Genomic DNA, 17501 nt, shown 5'->3' on the forward strand with positions numbered 1-17501 from the left:
AAACAAACTTCTTCCTCTGATACCTCTTAACCTCCAGCACTTTAAACCCCAGCCTAGAAGAAACCAGGATCCCCTCCCCTCCCTTTTTAGGTTGTAGTGTGTTAGAAGCTAGGAAAACCTGGGTATAATTCTGGCTTCTCTTCAGATGCATCTCTTGTATGCAGGTGACATCAGCTTTTAGTCTCCTCCCCTTCCATTTTAACAGACTCCTTTTCCGCCAAGAATTCAGACACAACCTTTAGAGATACCAGCACACAATGCAATTTAATCTCCATGATATCTACACCCAGGGGTGTGCTGGTAAATTGTTAACAGGGGGCTCTCTCTCACCAGCAAAGTAAAAGAGAATTCAGGAGGGGCCCGAGCTCACATTTTGGGATCCATTTGTTAAAGTAGCCATGGAGAACCGGCTCCCAAAATTCTTAAAAACTTAACAAACGGCTCTCGAGAGCCTGTGAGAGCCTGCTCCAGCACACCACTGTCTACACTTATATCCATCCTCCCATCCAACTCAGCTCAAGTACCTTGGTTCCTCCTCTGCCCTCACCATCTCTCCATCTACTATCCCCAACTATTGCTGCTTCCCTCCCACATATCATCCCCTAGCCCCAACACTGGCTCACTCAGCAGCCACTACAGAGTAGCGGCTCAACCACCAAGCCCACGTATGACAATCCCCATAAATCTTCATCCACCCTAAAATATGATTTGGCTACTCACAAACACCGTCACCAAATCCCCACCTTGCACTCAAACTCAGTTCATCCATACAAGCCTGGAGAAATGTGGCTGAGGTGGTACGCACTTTGGGGGAGAAAGATGGATGAAGTGTATATGCCATGGGGATTAGAGCAGAGAAAGATGAGGTGGTTTTACCGCGAGGAAGGCGGAAGAGACTTTAGGGACAGAACTGTGGTCTTGTGAGTTTGACAGAGGACTGTAGAAGACAGATTGCTGCTAGAGAGTAGAGAGGAGGTGAACACAAAAGGGGTGGGGGAGGAGGAGAAACATGGGTGTTCACCCTGGAGAAGGGGAAGAGAAAGCTAGAGGATGAACTTACTAGGTGAAGGAAAAGAATCCAAGCTGAGAGAGATGGGGAAAGTGGAACTTGAGAAGGAAAACAGCTGTGATGGCAGGGATAATATTTCATGCCTGAAGGGGAGGAGTCTGCCCTTATAATGGGGGAACTCCACATAAGAACATTCCAAAAGTGTGCAGTATTTTGCAGAAATTTTCAAATATTGAGCACAGAACTTTCAGTATTTTTTGCACAGAATTCCCCAGGAGTAAGTTACTTTTTCACATGGGTGATATAGGTGTGTATTACTTTGATCCTTAAATAAATAAAATAATAATTAAAACTGTTACATGTTTACTCAGGTTCCCCCTCTAATACTACATTTTGTTTAAAGATCAGAAACCCTCAGCGTGACACATATGCAACAACAGGGGAAATCAGGAAAGGAGGAAAAACCTTTTCACATCACTGAATTTGTTGGCATATTTTTTACATCCTGTTTCTTGGTTTCCCGTTCTGTCTAGCAGAACAATTTATCTTAACAATAAAAGAAATGGGCTTTAACCTTTTATTTCATTTCACTTTTCTTCTTCTTGGGAGGGGGTTCGGTATCTTTCTAGATTTATTCTCTCAATCTATGAAAAATAAGACTTTTACCCTATGTTCCAGCAAGCTGGCAATATAAAATATATTTTACTGTGCCCTAATAATTTGAATAACGAGATCCAAGAGTTACAAGTTCTCCTCAAGGGACAGGATTACAACGTTTCATTCTTTGAGTACACTGAATTTTCTTCAATTTAATAGTTTACAATATACAAACCTAATGATGTACTGTTCCGTTCAGTACATTACCAAATACAATTAAAGATGGAATGCAAGCTTCAAAACCATTACACAAAATTATCTCACATTCATTATTCTTTGTAGCCCTCTCCCCCACATCCCCTCCCTCTCTATAGCCTCCCCAAGGAATACAAGAGCAGGATAGGTCCTGTTCACATAATTTTCTCATGGAAACCTGTATGTGTAAATATCCATACCTTGAGCTTTAGTACAACTTATTCAATAGTAAGTTCCTTCTATTTATCAAAGGGTTCCCAAATTCTTATTAAGGGCCCAATTCTATTGCAGTGTAGAACTGTCGATTTAGATATTAAAAAAACACAGTCTAGCTTAGTTATCACCTGTTGAAAGGGTGGTCCAGTGTGTAGCCACCACTACTCAAGTTATTACCATAATTGCTATCATTTTGCCCCTGCTTCAGTTGGCAAAAAGGGTCTCATCATCCTTTCCAATGTCAGATGTAGTATCACCTCCAGCACAGTCCCCACTTGCTCCCACAAAATTTGGATAACTGGGCAAATCCACCACACGAGAGAAATACCCTTGATTACCACAACCCTGCCAACATAAGCCAGTGCCCAATCTATAAAGTTCTTGTATTTTTTCCTGGGGTAAAATACCACTGATAAAAAAAAATCTTACAGCTGTTCCCAACCAAACTGCTAGCTACTGACACGTTCATCAAGCTCTGGTAAATCTTCTCCCATCCTTTCCTACCCAGTTCTCTAGTATTACCTCCCACTTATGCTCCGACAGGGTAATCCCATCGTACTGTGCCAGAAGGGTTCCATAAGCGACATGGTGCCCTTACTCATCCCTGGACGAAGAGAACATTCAAGAGGACTTTTGACCTCTTTAAGGTCCCTAAAGGCTTTATGTTGGAGAAAATCTAGCACTTGATGGTATTCCCTCTCTCTCTCCATTTTACTCCATATTCTTCCACTGGCTCATCAAATGGCTAAGAGCGCTCCTTCTACAAACTGTCCCAGAGGATGCAGTTGTTTATACTGTAGACTGGACCCAGTTTACCTGTGAAATTGTCTTGTTTAATATATTACCAGGTGTGTTTACTCCGGCACCTGGGGGACTGGTTTAATTCAACACAGACATACACGCCCACAGATTTGAAGCAAGAGTATTTTGGCACCCAGGGGTTTTTCTCCCTTCTACATCTCCCCCAGGGGCGTGTGCCTAAACATGTAAACAGGAGTATGTTGTTGCGACCGATGCATGAGGTGTGGATTTGGCTAGTGAGATTGTTGGGGGGGAATCCACGGATTACAGATCAACTGCCCATTCGAGGTAGTATCAATTTTGAAGCTGGGATGGACAATCCGGTCTTTCTGGAGTGGGCTTGTAAGGGTTTTTCCATATTAGAACATCTCCTCCAGGAGAATGGGAGGTTGATTCCATTTGATATTTTGCAAGACAAGGTGGGACCTACTTGGGGGAACCGGTTTGTGTATGTGCAAATCAAACACTATGTGGCCTCATTAGATCAAGCTTCTTTGGGTCAGCGATTGGGAGAGCTGCTTCAGGCTTTTTTCAAGAGAAATTAGAGGAGCGTCTTTCGATTTCGGGGCTTCATAAGGCCATAGTTAGACGAAGGCCCAGAAAAATTATGACCGCCTTAAACAGAGATGGGAGGAAGACTTAGGAGTATCTCTAGCGCAATGGGATGTGGCGGCCACGTTAAAAAGCATATGTAGGTTGGTAACAGATGAGATTGAAAGAATGTGGTTACAGAGTGGTGTTGAGGGGCTACATGACAAAATCTCAATTGGCGCATCTGTCCGGAACGATGACTTCGACCTGCTCTAAATGTGGGGCTATTCCCCATTCTTTTTGGTCGTGTCCTGTGGTGCGAGCCTTTTGGCTGCGGGTGAGAAGCTTTCCGAGTAGGTCATTGGGGCAGATAATTCGAGGGATGGAGAGGCAGTTTCTGCTGGACCAGCCCAGGGCCTTCGCGCCCTTAGATCTCCCATCGCGCTTGTTCTGTCAGAAATTGAACTTAGTAGTGCGGAAATGTCTCCTGCTTATTGGCACTGGTGAAACCAAGTACATCTTCTGGCGGCCTGGGAGGCTACGGAGGCGAGAACTTCCCCTAAACGAGGATCTTACCTCTAAAGGGCGAAATTTGTTATTTACCTCATAAACCCACTGAGGGAGTTTTCAGTTCTTTGTTCACGAGATGGGGAGGGGTGTAGGGGTCTCCTTGTAACCCTGGTTAGCTTAGGGATGGGGTACACTGGTAAGCCTTCTTTTTTTTTTAATGGGATTTCTGGGATGGATTTGGGATAGCCCTGGAGGTGGGGTGGTGGGGAGGGCTTTATTAGGCAATGGATATCGGGTTCGGTTTGAGGTCTACTGGTGAAGATGGAGAGAGTTCCAATTGTTTTTTGTAGTACAATTAGAAGGTTTATTGATCTAAGTGTCTTTTGGGTATGTGCCTGATTGGATGGAATTAGACGTTAAGAAGTTAAGGATAATAGAGGTCTATTCCTTCCTGGAGTGGGGGGGGGGGGGGGTTTGGTGGGGAGGGAGTTATTGTTTATCTTGCTACTCAATGGCAACACGGTTTTCTTTTTGAATTCACCTTAGAGACTGTTGATGTGCAGGACGGCACCATCTAACATTCTGGACTGTTCTTAATTAGGGAGGTAAAGCAATAGGGGTGGGGGGGAAGGAATGGTTAGGGTGGGGAAGGGAAAAAATTGAAAATTTTGATGTAGAATTATAGTACTTTAACAAATGCCGGTATGTATAGCTACTTGGATTGTTATATGTAAGGTTTGCTGGCTATGTTTAACATGTTGAGCCATCAATAAAAATAAAAATGTTGAAACATAATATATTACTATGCCGGGTATTAATTATTTGATGCTTTAATGAATGTTGACATAGATTTTTTATCTATTTCCACATGTTTGTGTAAATGTCTTTTTAATATATTGTCTCTCTTCTCACATTTTAGATCGTTTCTAAATTGTTAACAGGAGATTTTATCCATTGATGACCAATCTAGGAACATTTATTAGATGACAGTTTCCTAAGTACGGTGAATTTTCTAGGTTTTCCATGTATATTTATGTACAATTTTTTTTTCATCATATTGTGTATGATGTTTAATATTTTATAGACCCTTGATGCAGGTCGGTGTAGGCCGAAACATGAATTGTGTCAGGCCACTCTTACTGCTTTCAATAAAGAATTATGAACACCATCTATGAGAGGTTCCATTGCTCTACTGTTTTTTGCTTGGTGCCTTCCCTCCAGTGGAACATTTTGCCTTCTGATTGTGACTATATCAGCTTCTCCGTATACTCATTATGCACGGAGCTCCACTGCCACAGCCAAAAGTAAAGGAGACAAGGGACATCATTGTCTAATTCCTCTATTCAAACTAAGGTTTTCTGTATAACCCCCATTAATAAACAAAACAAGTGAGTGGTATGATCATGTTGCAAAAACATTGGTTGACAGTTTTATACTGCATTAAGTTCAAAATCCTCATTTTGACTTATCGTGCCTACTATACTGGAATTTACTTACATACTCTTATCAGCTTTTGCGGAACCCGTGTTCATGTCAAGCTATTTTTTTTTATAATTCCTTCCTGTTAAAGACTATGGCTGCATATTTCACATAATATTGCCTTTGCACGCAATGCTCTATCACCCTGGAATTCTCTCCATACGGAACTTTGTCAAAGTTCCTACTTTAAGTTTAAAATGGTCCTTAGAACTTGGATGTTTAAACAAGCTTATAACTTGAATTGAATTATACTTTAAAACTGATCAGATAACTTTGGGCTGTTATCCATATCGGATTGTCTTCACACCTTATATGCTCCAATTCATTAGTTTGCCAGTTTTGTTTTGCTGTGCAATTTGACTCCCACTCTGTTGCGTCTAGACGCAATTGTCTGTATTATAAAATTCTGACGCAATTGTCTGTATTATAAAATTCTATCTTGTGTTTTGATATTTATGTTTGATAAATGGTATAGCAAATGAAACTAAATAAATAAAAAATTTTAAAATACAATATACTCATACCCACTGTAAAAACTTTCCACCTAACCCCATTTGACCAAGACATCCAATTGAAGGTACTCTCAGCATTAACTGATAACACCAATGCCAATTTGCCCTTGGTATGGGTATACCATAAATGGTGTAAAATATGCCTGTTATCCATTGTCTGCCAATTATCTATTATATGTACCGTCTGGTCCTCACAAATCAGCCCAGGAATATACCCCTGCAATCAGGTTACTATTATTTTTGTGAATATTTTATCGTCAGTACCCAGCAGAGAAACTGGTCTTTAAGACCCACACTGCTCTGGATCTTTTCCCTGCTTAGGGGGGTAGTCTCTATGTACCATTAAGCATTCAGCCTGGTCAATGAGCCTATTAGAAAAGCCTTAAAGATCTTAAAGTTAGTCAAGTTAGCCCAAAGGCTTTCTTTAGGGGATATAGGCAAACAGAACTTCCGGCATATCCCTGAGCAACTTGCAAACTAACAAACTTGATAGCCTTCAGATCTGTCCTCCAGTTAAACACAAAGTCAGCCATGTGTTTCTCCAAGATAATTATCAGCCCTCCCTTTTCAGTCTAGGGCAGCGGTTCTCAACCTGTGTGTCATGAACATAGGGCGAGGTGTGTCACAGGGCCAACACATAAAGAACAGCAGCTGCAGGGTTTTGTTTTCTTTTTGGAAACTTTTCCATCTTGATCCCGCCGTCATTCGCAAGAGTCCAGCACCTTTCCTTCATCCTCCCTCAGCCCTCCCCCCCTCCTCTCACCTCTAGCTCTTTCAAATATTTCATTGCCAGCACTTAAGGGTATAATATTAAAAACAATATTTAAAACAACTCAATAATTAAAAAATATGTATATTTTCAATACATGGCAAACATAAAATGTGAGGGATCCAGGAAAAATATCATGTGCACTAACTATAAGACCATCATATAAATTATAAAATACTTGCATTTATAAATGAAATCATGCCACCAAAACTATTTAAAAAATCATAATGAACAATAAATAAGAACAAGTCTGTGTGTTGCATTGTTCCAGATTAAAAAAACTCAAGGGGTCTTTTACTAAAGGTTAGCTCAAGTTATCTGCAGTAGGTCCCATTTTATTCCTATGGGCCCTGCTGCAGATAACTCAAGCTAATCTTTAGTAAAAGAACCCCTCAGTGTATCTTCTGTGCATGTGCTTTTTAAATAATCTTTACCAGCAACTCATTGAAGTTGTACATATTTTTATTATTGAATTGTTTTAATTATTCTTTTTAGTATTATACCCCTGAAGCAGCCACCCTTGAGTGGGTGAAATGCGGACCACATCAGGTGATTGTTTTAATAAAGGAATCTTGTTCTGGAGCATTTCATTTGGGATCTGCTTTTTTCTGCCTCACTATTTGGGATCTGCTTTTTTCTGCCTCACTAAAGTGCAGATCTGAAGAGCCTCTCTGTTTGCTATTGTATGAAAAGCCCATAGTATACGAATACATTTACAAGTTGTTTTTTTTTTGTTACATTTGTACCCCGCACTTTCCCACTCATGGCAGGCTCAATATGGCTTACATGGCGCAATGGGAGGGTTAAGTGACTTGCCCAGAGTCACAAGGAGCTGCCTGTGCCTGAAGTGGGAATAGAACTCAGTTCCTCAGTTCCCCAGGACCAAAGTAAACCACCCTAACCGCTAGGCCACGTTTTGACACTTTTGGTATGCAAAACCCAATTTTAATACATAATTTAAAATGCTATGTAAAGAGTATAACAATCAATTTCATTCCTTAAACTCTATTTCCTGAACACCACTGTTCCCTCTAAGCTGCATGGTTGTGCACCTTCTGCTATGAGGCCGCACAGCCATCCTGGCCCAACGTGTAGCCAGTGCTCCGAGACCTGCTCCATCTGCCGCTGCTACTTTCCCCAAACCAGCAGTGGCAAAACAAAATATGAATGTGCGGAACCACACTGTACATACCCTCAGCTTCCAATCCCGCTCCCCTCCAAAGTTACTCCTTGTTTCGGGGCAGAGCCGGCAGCTGCAGGTGTGTATAGTGTGGCCCCGCTATTGTTTACTTTTTGGTTTTGGAACAGACGCTGGATGGAAAGGAGCAGATGCTAGATGGAAGGAGGGAAGAGGAGGACAAAGACGCTGGATGGAAGGGAGCAGAGAAAGAGGGCAGACGCTGGATGGTAGGGAACAGAGAAAAACGGTGTTCCCTCTAAGGACTTGAGTTGGCATGAGCAAAAAATTTTCTTCACAAGCAAAGGACTGAGTTGATGTGAGCAAAAATTTTCAGTTATATTACCTTGTGAGCGCTTCTTACAGATACATACACAGATATACACATACATACATAAACTCTCGCAGGGAAGTTGGAAAGAATTCCATGAGCTATACTCTGCATGCTTTCTCTACTTGTTCACGTGTAGTTGATAGCTACTCTGAATTTTACTCAGATACCTAGATGTTTAGCACAGCTTAAAAGGAAACACTGCTCCCTCTGTATGAGCACCATTCAAAATAAATAAAAATGAGGGGGAGGGAAGAACCCCAGTACTTCTATGGTATTATACACACTGTAAGCATTCCAGTATTATAGTACTCTGGAGATATTATGTGCAGGTACTTTAACACTTGGCTGTGTCACCCCTAGCTTCCCAGTCACGCATCTTCCTGTTGGCCAAGTGAACAGTAATGTAACAGAAATTGAAGTTATTGACAACTATAATATAAATTTACCTATCAGAGTTTTTGGTAGGTTGCCAAATGGCTACCAGGCTTCAGCTCCACTAGCCTTTAGTTTGCTGATGAGCTTCCAAACATGGTTAGAACATCAGGCTGAGAACCAGGGAAGCCAGGGTTCAAATCCCACTACTGTACTGATCCTTGAGATCTTGGACAAGTCCCTTAACCCTCTATTGCCTCGGATACAAAACTTAAATTATAAGCCCTCTTCTGTACTTGAATGTAACTTGCCTTCAGCTATTACTGAGAAAGGGTGCTCTGCTCCCTTCTATCCAGCATCTGCCCTTTTTCCCTGCTTCCTTTCATTCAGCGTCTGCCTCCTTTCATTCACTGTCTGCCGTTTTTCTTTGTTCCCTACCATCCAGCGTCTGCCGTTTTTCTCTGTTCCCTACCATCCAGCGTCTGCCCTCGTTCTCTGTTCCCTTCCATCCAGCGTCTGCGTCCTCCTCTTCCCTCCTTCCATCTAGCGTCTGCCCTCTTTCTCTGCTCTCACCTTTAAGCATGTTCATTAGAAAGAAAGCCATTTTCCCAAGTGTCTCAAGCAAGACAATTTATTTAGTGATATGGCAGCATACACATCAGTGAATATTTCACCTCGTATCACATAACTGATCTCAATTTGAACAGCATACAGCTCTTTAATTCTGCTGCAGGTGGTTTACTTTAACTGTTGCATAAAATTAGTTTAATAACTATTGCGGCTCAGAAATTACAGTCAAATTCCTTCTTTAAATGATAAAAAAATAGTAACTCTGTAGTGCCTTATAGTTCACAACGGCCATTACCTCTCACAGTTAAATCCTTCCACATTGTCCTTACAGCTGCAGCGTCCAGTGTCACTGTTGCACTCATCTGAACTGCCAGCAAGGTTACAAGAGCAGGGCCTATGAGGACATGGAGAAATTAGCATTAAGTAAGCAAATCTACGATCACTCAGTGCGTTCTACTGGAAATGGGTTGATACTGATGTAAATTAATTACACTTGTAAGACATTTACACAAGTTAAACAGATAGGCAGTGAAAACATGTAAAAATATGGCTTTGGGAACGCTCATCAACAGATTGATAGGAGTGTGGGAGGGTATAGGTAGGGTATGTATAGGTGGGTGAAGGTGCAAATGTGAGGGGTATACAGCTCTACGTAGAATAGGAGGATGGATGTCTTAGGTGTATCTGTTTTGGCAGAGTTAATGGAAGGGTTGTGTGTTGCATTTTTTTTTTTTTTTGAAGATATGACTGTGGGGTCCTTTCACAAAGGCACGATAGCATTTTTAGCACTTGCTGAAAATAAGCGTGTGCTAAATGCTAGAGAAGCCCATTCCTATGGGCATCTCTAGTGTTTAGCACACACTTGTTGAAGGTGCTGGTACAGGTGAGGTCTCAGCATCATGCCTAGATGGAGAACAATGGTGATGCTTCTTAGGTTTTACACTGTAGGTCCCTCGATACACGCCATGAGGAAGACATGGAGTCCAATGCTGGGCATCCTTGATACACTGTTGGTGCACCAGATGTCAATGCAGACATCAATGCAGGTTCTGCGTCCAGTGCTGCATCCCCTGCCATGTTCGAACCAAAAAAATTTTCACATTGGACTCTGCGGGCTTTAAGTGTTCTCACTTGAATGTGCAGAATAAAGGTTACACTGTATGTCCCAGTACTCCGGACCCAAGCACCGAATGCACTCGTTATGGGGATCTGTGCCCAAGACAGTCCTATTGCACCAAACACACTTTTTAAAGCCACTCAGCAACCTCGTTAACACGGAGGGAAAAATGGCTGACACAAGGTCAAAAAGCTCAATTGTCTGGGGAGTTTGAGCACATTTTGAACAAAAAATGGTCAATGCTCCTCAGTCAAATAAAGCCCTCAAAGAGCCCCTAAGGCTGAAAAATTAAGATAGAAAAAATTAGAAAAAAAAAAGGATATTCATACTCCCCCAAAAGAATAATATTTTACAAAACCACCATCAATTTATTGAGGCACGAGACCGAGGACAAGAGTCCATTTCACAAGTTACTCCGGTCTTTGGCAAACCGAACCTTTAGTTTTTCTATGAATAGAATCCAAAGTTTTGCAGTCTTAAAAAGTGATATACCAACTTCAGGAACGTTAAATAATAAAAATATTGGTAACTGGTGGCTTCTAGTCCAATCCTATTTTCTTGTGCTGTTTTGAGTTTTTATAAATATTTCTAAATATTCTACTAAATTTGGTTCTGAGGAGCTTGAAAGTGAAACTGACTAGTTCCATTTGTGCAAAAAAAGTAGACACAAGGGGAAAATTAGGTTCTTACCTTGGTAATTTTCTTTCCTTTAGTCGTAGCAGATGAAGCCATTACGTATGGGTTGTGTCCATCAACCAGCAGGGGGAGATAGAGAACACAACTTTTCACAGTGCTTCATGGCCAGCCAGCTCCACTGCCTCTTCAGAATTTGAAGCTTCCAAAGCAGTATGGCAAACTGCAATGGGAATAACATGAACTTTCCTCACAGCGAACGATGGCCCCTTAACAAGGGCATGAACTCAAAAGGAGAGAATGAACACATCCTCCTGGAGGGAATAAACTCGTCCTCCTTATTGTATAACTGGAGGGGATACACGCAACCTCCTGGAGGGAATAAACTCATCCTCCACAACATAAACTGGAGGGAATGGACTCATCCTTCTATAAGTGAACATGAATCCTGAAGACTGTTTTCCAACTTTCTCCCAAGGAAGGAACTTCAGGAAACAAGAACAGAACCTGAAACAGATTCACAGCATACAGACAATCATACAGGGAGGGCTCATGGCTTCATCTGCTATGACTAAAAGGAAAGAAAATTACCAAGGTAAGAACCTAATTTTCCCTTCCTTGTCATCAAGCAGATGAAGCCATTACGTATGGGATGTAACAAAGAAATCCCTAAATAGGGTGGGAACAGGTCACCCCACGCGCTAGCACTTGTGCTCCAAAACGCGCATCCCTCCTAGCAGCCACATCCAGCCTGTAATGTCGGGCAAAAGAGAGCTTAGAAGCCCATGTTGCTGCACTGCATATCTCTTGATGAGAGAGTGCTCCAGTTTCAGCCCAAGAGGAAGAAATCGCTCTGGTAGAATGCGCCTTAAAGGCTACAGGCGGAGACCGGCCGGCAAGCAGATAAGCTGAAAATATAGTTTTTGAGCCAGAGGGCAATAGTGGTTTTAGACGCTGGAGACCCTCTGCGAGGACCTGATAGCAAAACAAACAGATGATCATAGATCCTGAAAGAGATAGTAATTCGCAGATACTGCAGCAGAGTCCTGCGCACATTCAAAAGGTGCAACTGCCCAAAAGATTCTGGAAACTCCTCCTTATCAAAGGAGGGCAAGAAAATAGGCTGGTTTAGGTGAAACGCTGAAACCACCTTAGGCATGAAGGAAGGCACGGTCCGAACCGTGACCCCGGACTCTGAGAATTGCAGAAATGGGTCTCTACAGGATAGCACCTGGAGCTCTGACACCCGTCTCGCCGAAGTAATGGCCACAAGAAAAACGGTCTTTAGTGTCAAATCTTTCTCCAATGCTCGCCAAAGCGGCTCAAAAGGAGAAGCCTGCAGGGCCTTCAAAACTAGCCCCAGGTTCCAAGCTGGACAGGGTGCTCGCACGGAAGGCCGGAGCCGAAGCACCCCACTAAGAAACCGTGCCACATCTGGATGCGCAGCTAAAGACACGCCTTCAACCTTACCACGAAGGGAGGCCAACGCTGCCACTTGCACCCACAGGGAATTATAGGCCAAGCCTATTTGTACACCATCCTGCAAAAAGTCCAGAATCGGCGAGACAGGAGCCCGCATGGGTGTGATCGCTTTTGAAGCACACCAAGACTCAAACTGGCGCCAAATCCTGGCATAAGCCACGGAAGTGGAACGCTTGCGGGCCTGCAGGAGAGTGGAAATGACTGTGTTTGAATAGCCTTTGTCCCTCAATTGCGCCCTCTCAATCGCCATGCCATAAGACCAAAGCGGTAGGCATCCTCCATGGTCACCGGGCCCTGTGACAACAGGTTCGGTACCAGAGGTAAAGGAAGGGGAGCCTCCACTAGCATCTGTCGGATGTCCGCATACCAAGGCCTCCTGGGCCAATCCGGGGCGATGAAGTTGCTTACTTCTCCTGGGTGCAGCCGAATCCGCAAGAGCAGGCGCCCTATCAAGGGCCACGGAGGGAACACATATAGTAGGCCCGGAGGCCAGGGCTGAGTCAAGGCATCCAACCCTGCCGATCAAGGATCTCTCCGTCTGCTGAAGAAGCACGGGACTTTGGCATTTGAACTTGTCGCCATAAGATCCATCATGGGCTTGCCCCATTTGGCACATATCTGCAGGAATACTTCGTCTGCTAGTTCCCATTCTGCTGGATCGAAATGATTCCTGCTTAGATAATCAGCTTGCACGTTGCTCTGACCTGCAATGTGAGCTGCCGACAGAAACTGAAGATGCAGCTCGGCCCAGTGGCAAATCTGTTCAGCCTGCGCGGCCAGTGCTCTGCACTGAGTGCCGCCTTGTCGATTTATGTAGGCCACTGCTGTCGTGTTGTCCGACATCACTCTGACAGCCAATCCTTCCAGGGTCACTTGAAAGGCCAGAAGCGCCTGAAACACCGCTTTCAACTCCAGGCGGTTGATGGACCACTCCGACTCCTCGGGTGTCCATAGACCCTGGGCATGCTTCCCCTTGCAATGTTACCCCAGCCCTTCACAGGCTGGCATCTGTCACTACTAGACACCAATCGGGGAGCGCTAGCGGCATTCCTCGCCGCAGCATGCTGTCTGAGAGCCACCACTCCATGCTGAGTCAGGCCGCAGGGAGCCAAGAAAGTCTGCATTGATAATCCTGAGAAACTGGAGACCATCTTTGAAGAGGTCTCAGGTGCGCTCTTGCCCAGGGCACCACTTCATATGTGGCTGTCATCGATCCCAGCAGCTGGACAATGTCCCAAGCTCGCGGGCGGGGCATCCTCAGGAGCAGACGGACCTGATTCTGAAGCTTGCACCGCCTTAGCTCAGGTAGGTATACATAGCCTGAGTCTGTGTCGAACCTGGCCCCCCCCCCCCAAATATTCTAGAGATTGCGAGGGGGTCAGGTGACTTTTGGCCAAATTGACGACCCAGCCTAGAGATTGAAGTACTGAGACCACTCTGGCTGTAGCTTGATAGCTCTCTGTTACAGAGTCTGCTCTGATGAGCCAGTCGTCTAGGTATGGGTGAACCCTGATACCTTCTTGCCTGAGCAAAGCAGCTACTACCACCATTACCTTCGAAAAGGTTCGGGGAGCTGTGGCGAGGCCAAAAGGCAAGGCCCGGTACTGGAAATGCTTTCCCATCACCGCAAACCTCAGAAACGTCTGGTGCGGGGACCAAATTGTTATGTGCAAGTAAGCTTCTTTCAGGTCTAGAGATGTGAGAAACTCTCCTGGCTGTACCGCAGCAATGACGGAGTGCAGGGTTTCCATGTGGAAATGCCGCACTCTCAGGGACTTGTTTAATTCTGTTAAGTCCAGAATAGGGCGAAAAGACCCACCTTTTCGCGGCACCACAAAGTAGATGGAGTATTGGCCGTAGCCGTGTTCGACGGGAGGTACCGGGGACACGGCCCCTAACTGAATCAGACCTTGCAAAGTCTCCTCTACCGCCGCCCGTTTGGCGGCAGAACCGCATCGGGACTCCACAAACACGTCTCTTATTGGGGGCGTTGAATTCTATTCTGTAGCCATCTCTGATCAGGTCCAGAACCCACTGATCTGAGGAAATATTGGCCCACTCCTTGGCAAAGACGTCCTCCGATGACAGGAATCGAGGAGGGGGCCAGCGCACCATCATTGAGAGGGTCACCCCTGAAATCCAGGCCTAGAGCAGGTGGCTGCGGAACGCTTGTCCGAGCGAAAGGAGTTCCTCTGCTGAAAAACGGGCATGAGAAGTGAACCCAGCAGAAAGCCCCAGGCGGTACCTTCTAGCTTCTCGGAAGCGAGGTCTATAAGAGGAGTGGACCGCCTGGCCCTTGGAGGAAGGCCTCGGCCTATCTTCGGGCAATCGCTGGGGTTTAGGATCTCCCAGGCCTTTAACAATTTTTTTTTCCAACTCCTCACCAAATAGAAGGCCTTGAAAGGGCAACTTCACCAACCTTTGCTTAGAGGCCATGTCCGCTGCCCAATGTCGTAGCCAAATAAGACGGCGAGCCGCCACTGCTACTGCCATTTGTTTAGCCGAAGTTCTGACAATATCATAAAGGGCATCAGCCAAAAAGGACAAGGCTGACTCCAGCCGCGGAGCCACATCCGAGAAGGGCTCCGCTCCATCTCCGGGCTGTTCCACTGCCTGTTGCAACCACGCCAGGCAAGCTCTAGCAGCATAACAACTGCATGCAGACGCCCGAACAGTAAGACCTGCAATTTCAAAGGACCATTTAAGTGCTGCTTCCAGCCTACGGTCTTGTATATCCTTCAGGGCAACTCCTCCTTCCACAGGGAGGGTAGTTCTCTTTGTCACCACAGTGACCAGGGCATCTACTTTAGGCATTGCAAAGCGAGCCAAATGCTCCTCACGCAGAGGGTATAATTGCCCCATAGCCCTGGAAACTTTCAAAGGTCCCTCGGGGTCAGCCCACTGAGCGGAAATAAGCTCTTGGATGGAGTCATGCAAAGGAAAGGCTCGAGCAGGCTTTTTGGTACTAGCCATCCTAGGATTCACAGAGGAGGCCGTGCCACTGTCAGGCTCTTCAACAGAAAGGACCTGTAGGGCATCTGAAATAAGCGCTGGCAGCTCATCACGGTGGAAAATCCTCACCGCGGAGGGATCATCCAGATCCTGTGGTAATTCTGCACCTGACTCTGGCTCCTCAGACCACGAAGGCCTGCCAGAACTCTCCGAATTCTCACAGCCCGACCCGGGGGGGGGGGGGGGGGGGGGGGGGGGAAGGAGGTGCACCATAATCTGAAGGGGAATTAGCCCTTTTACGCTTTTCTTTATGCCAAATATCAGGGAAAATATCCTCAGCGGGCAGTCCCAGGCCAGAATCCACCGGGGGGGGGGGGGGGGGGGGGGGACAATAGAAGGGGCCTCAGACGATCCTTGAGGGAGAGCTTTATGCAATAACAACACAAAATCAGGTGAGAAAAACTCGCCCTGCGCACCCAGATCCCGTCCGGGGCTAGCCGCTCCCTGAATAGCCTCAATTCGAGGTCCCCCCCCCCCCCCCCGGGCTCAGGGCTCTGTCTCAACGGAGGCCGCGCCATGCGGAGAATTCAAAATGGCGTCCGCTGCCAGCTCTGAGCGGGAAGAATCATCGCTCGCCATGCTTGGGCCGGCTCTTACACCTGTACAGCATGATTTACAGAGCCCCGCTGCTGATTTGCGCTTGCCACACCAGGAACAGCGCTTTACATTCTCTGCAGCCATCGCCGAAAACGGCGGGAAAATTCAAACGCCCCGATCGCGGGCCGACCCCGGAGGAGTTAGAAAACACTCTTACCTCACCGGACCGAGTATCACAGCTCCGGTCCCATAGAAGAATCAAAGGAAAACCTCTGTTCCATTTTTTTTTTTTTTTTTTTAACGCTGTGAGGAAAGCAGAGGTAATAAGAACGCCGGAGGCTCAGATGAGTGGGAAAGGCAGGGAAAGGCGAACCAATGTGCCTGCATCCACTGAGTGGGAAAGGACAGGGAAAAGCAAGCTAATATGTCCACATCCATGGGGGCATGGGTAAGGCAGAGAAAGGGCTAACCTATGTGCCTTCAAAGTGAAGCTGCTGTAGCCTCTAACACCCGGCTAACAACTGGCAAGCCAGGAGCCACCCCCAGGCAGATTTTTGATGGAGCTCGAAGAAGCTGCAGCCACCCTGCTTGGGGAGATAGAGAATACTGAAGAGGCAGTGGAGCTGGCTGGCCATGAGGCACTGTGAAAAGTTGAGTGCTCTCTATCTCCCCCTGCTGGTTGATGGACACAACCCATACGTAATGGCTTCATCTGCTTGATGACAAGGAACCTTGGAATACAGAATACAATTCATCCTGCGATACCAGGTCCTTACCTGCACCCAGCCTCCGTCAAAGAATGGAATCCAGGTTTGCATCGGTCACACTTTTCGCCAATCACACCTGGTTTACAGCTGCAGCGTCCGTAGTTATCACACTGAGTGCTGAGGGAGCCTGAAGAGGCAACACAAAAGGGTCATTGCAAAGAAAACAGTACCATGTACTAAGAGCATCAAAACATACTGCAATAAGGGAAAAGTGTCATTGCAAAGGATAATGTACAATGTGCCAAGTGAATTTCTAGTGACAGGAATATTTAGATGTGGAAACCAAACTAAACTTCCTGAGTAAACTCCAAATCCTCTTCAGGTATATACTGCAGCTAAAGGTACTGTACAATACAAGCCAAAGCACAGGACTCTTTGGACTGCTGATATCTCAGTAACATAGTAGTTGACGGCAGAAAAAGACCTGCACGGTCCATCCAGTCTGTCCAACAAGATAAACTCATATGTGCTACTTTTTGTGTATACCCTACCTTGATTTGTACCTGTCCTCTTCAGAGCACAGACTGTATAAGTCTGCCCAGCACTATCCCCGCCTCCCAACCACCAGCCCCGCCTCCCACCACCAGCTCTGGCACAGACCGTGTAAATATGCCCAGCACTATCCCCGCCTCCTAACCACCAGCCTCGCCTCCCACTCCCCTGTGTTTCATAATTTTTCTGCTGTTTTTATGTTAAACCAGCCAGGTGTCTTCTTGTGAAGAACAGAAGATCCAAGAGCCCAGGTTTTGCACAATAAAAGTAAAACCAAGTATGAATAATTTATTGTATAAAAGCAATCATTAGAAGTCTGAAAACCCTAA

General features: G+C 45.4%; 1 protein-coding gene across 1 annotated transcript in view; it reads right to left on the reverse strand.

Moving 5' to 3' along the window:
- Positions 1-17501, reverse strand: part of LAMC1 (laminin subunit gamma 1) — a 369035-nt gene that overhangs the window by 105681 nt on the left and 245853 nt on the right. Inside the window, exons 6-7 of the mRNA XM_030207519.1 lie at positions 16690-16807; positions 9428-9526 (exon numbers count right to left, since the gene is read on the reverse strand). Coding sequence (XP_030063379.1) covers positions 9428-9526; positions 16690-16807 — 217 coding nt within the window. The remainder of the gene's footprint in view (positions 1-9427; positions 9527-16689; positions 16808-17501) is intronic.

Source organism: Microcaecilia unicolor, chromosome 6 (assembly GCF_901765095.1).
Source record: "Microcaecilia unicolor chromosome 6, aMicUni1.1, whole genome shotgun sequence".
NCBI lineage: Eukaryota > Metazoa > Chordata > Amphibia > Gymnophiona > Siphonopidae > Microcaecilia > Microcaecilia unicolor.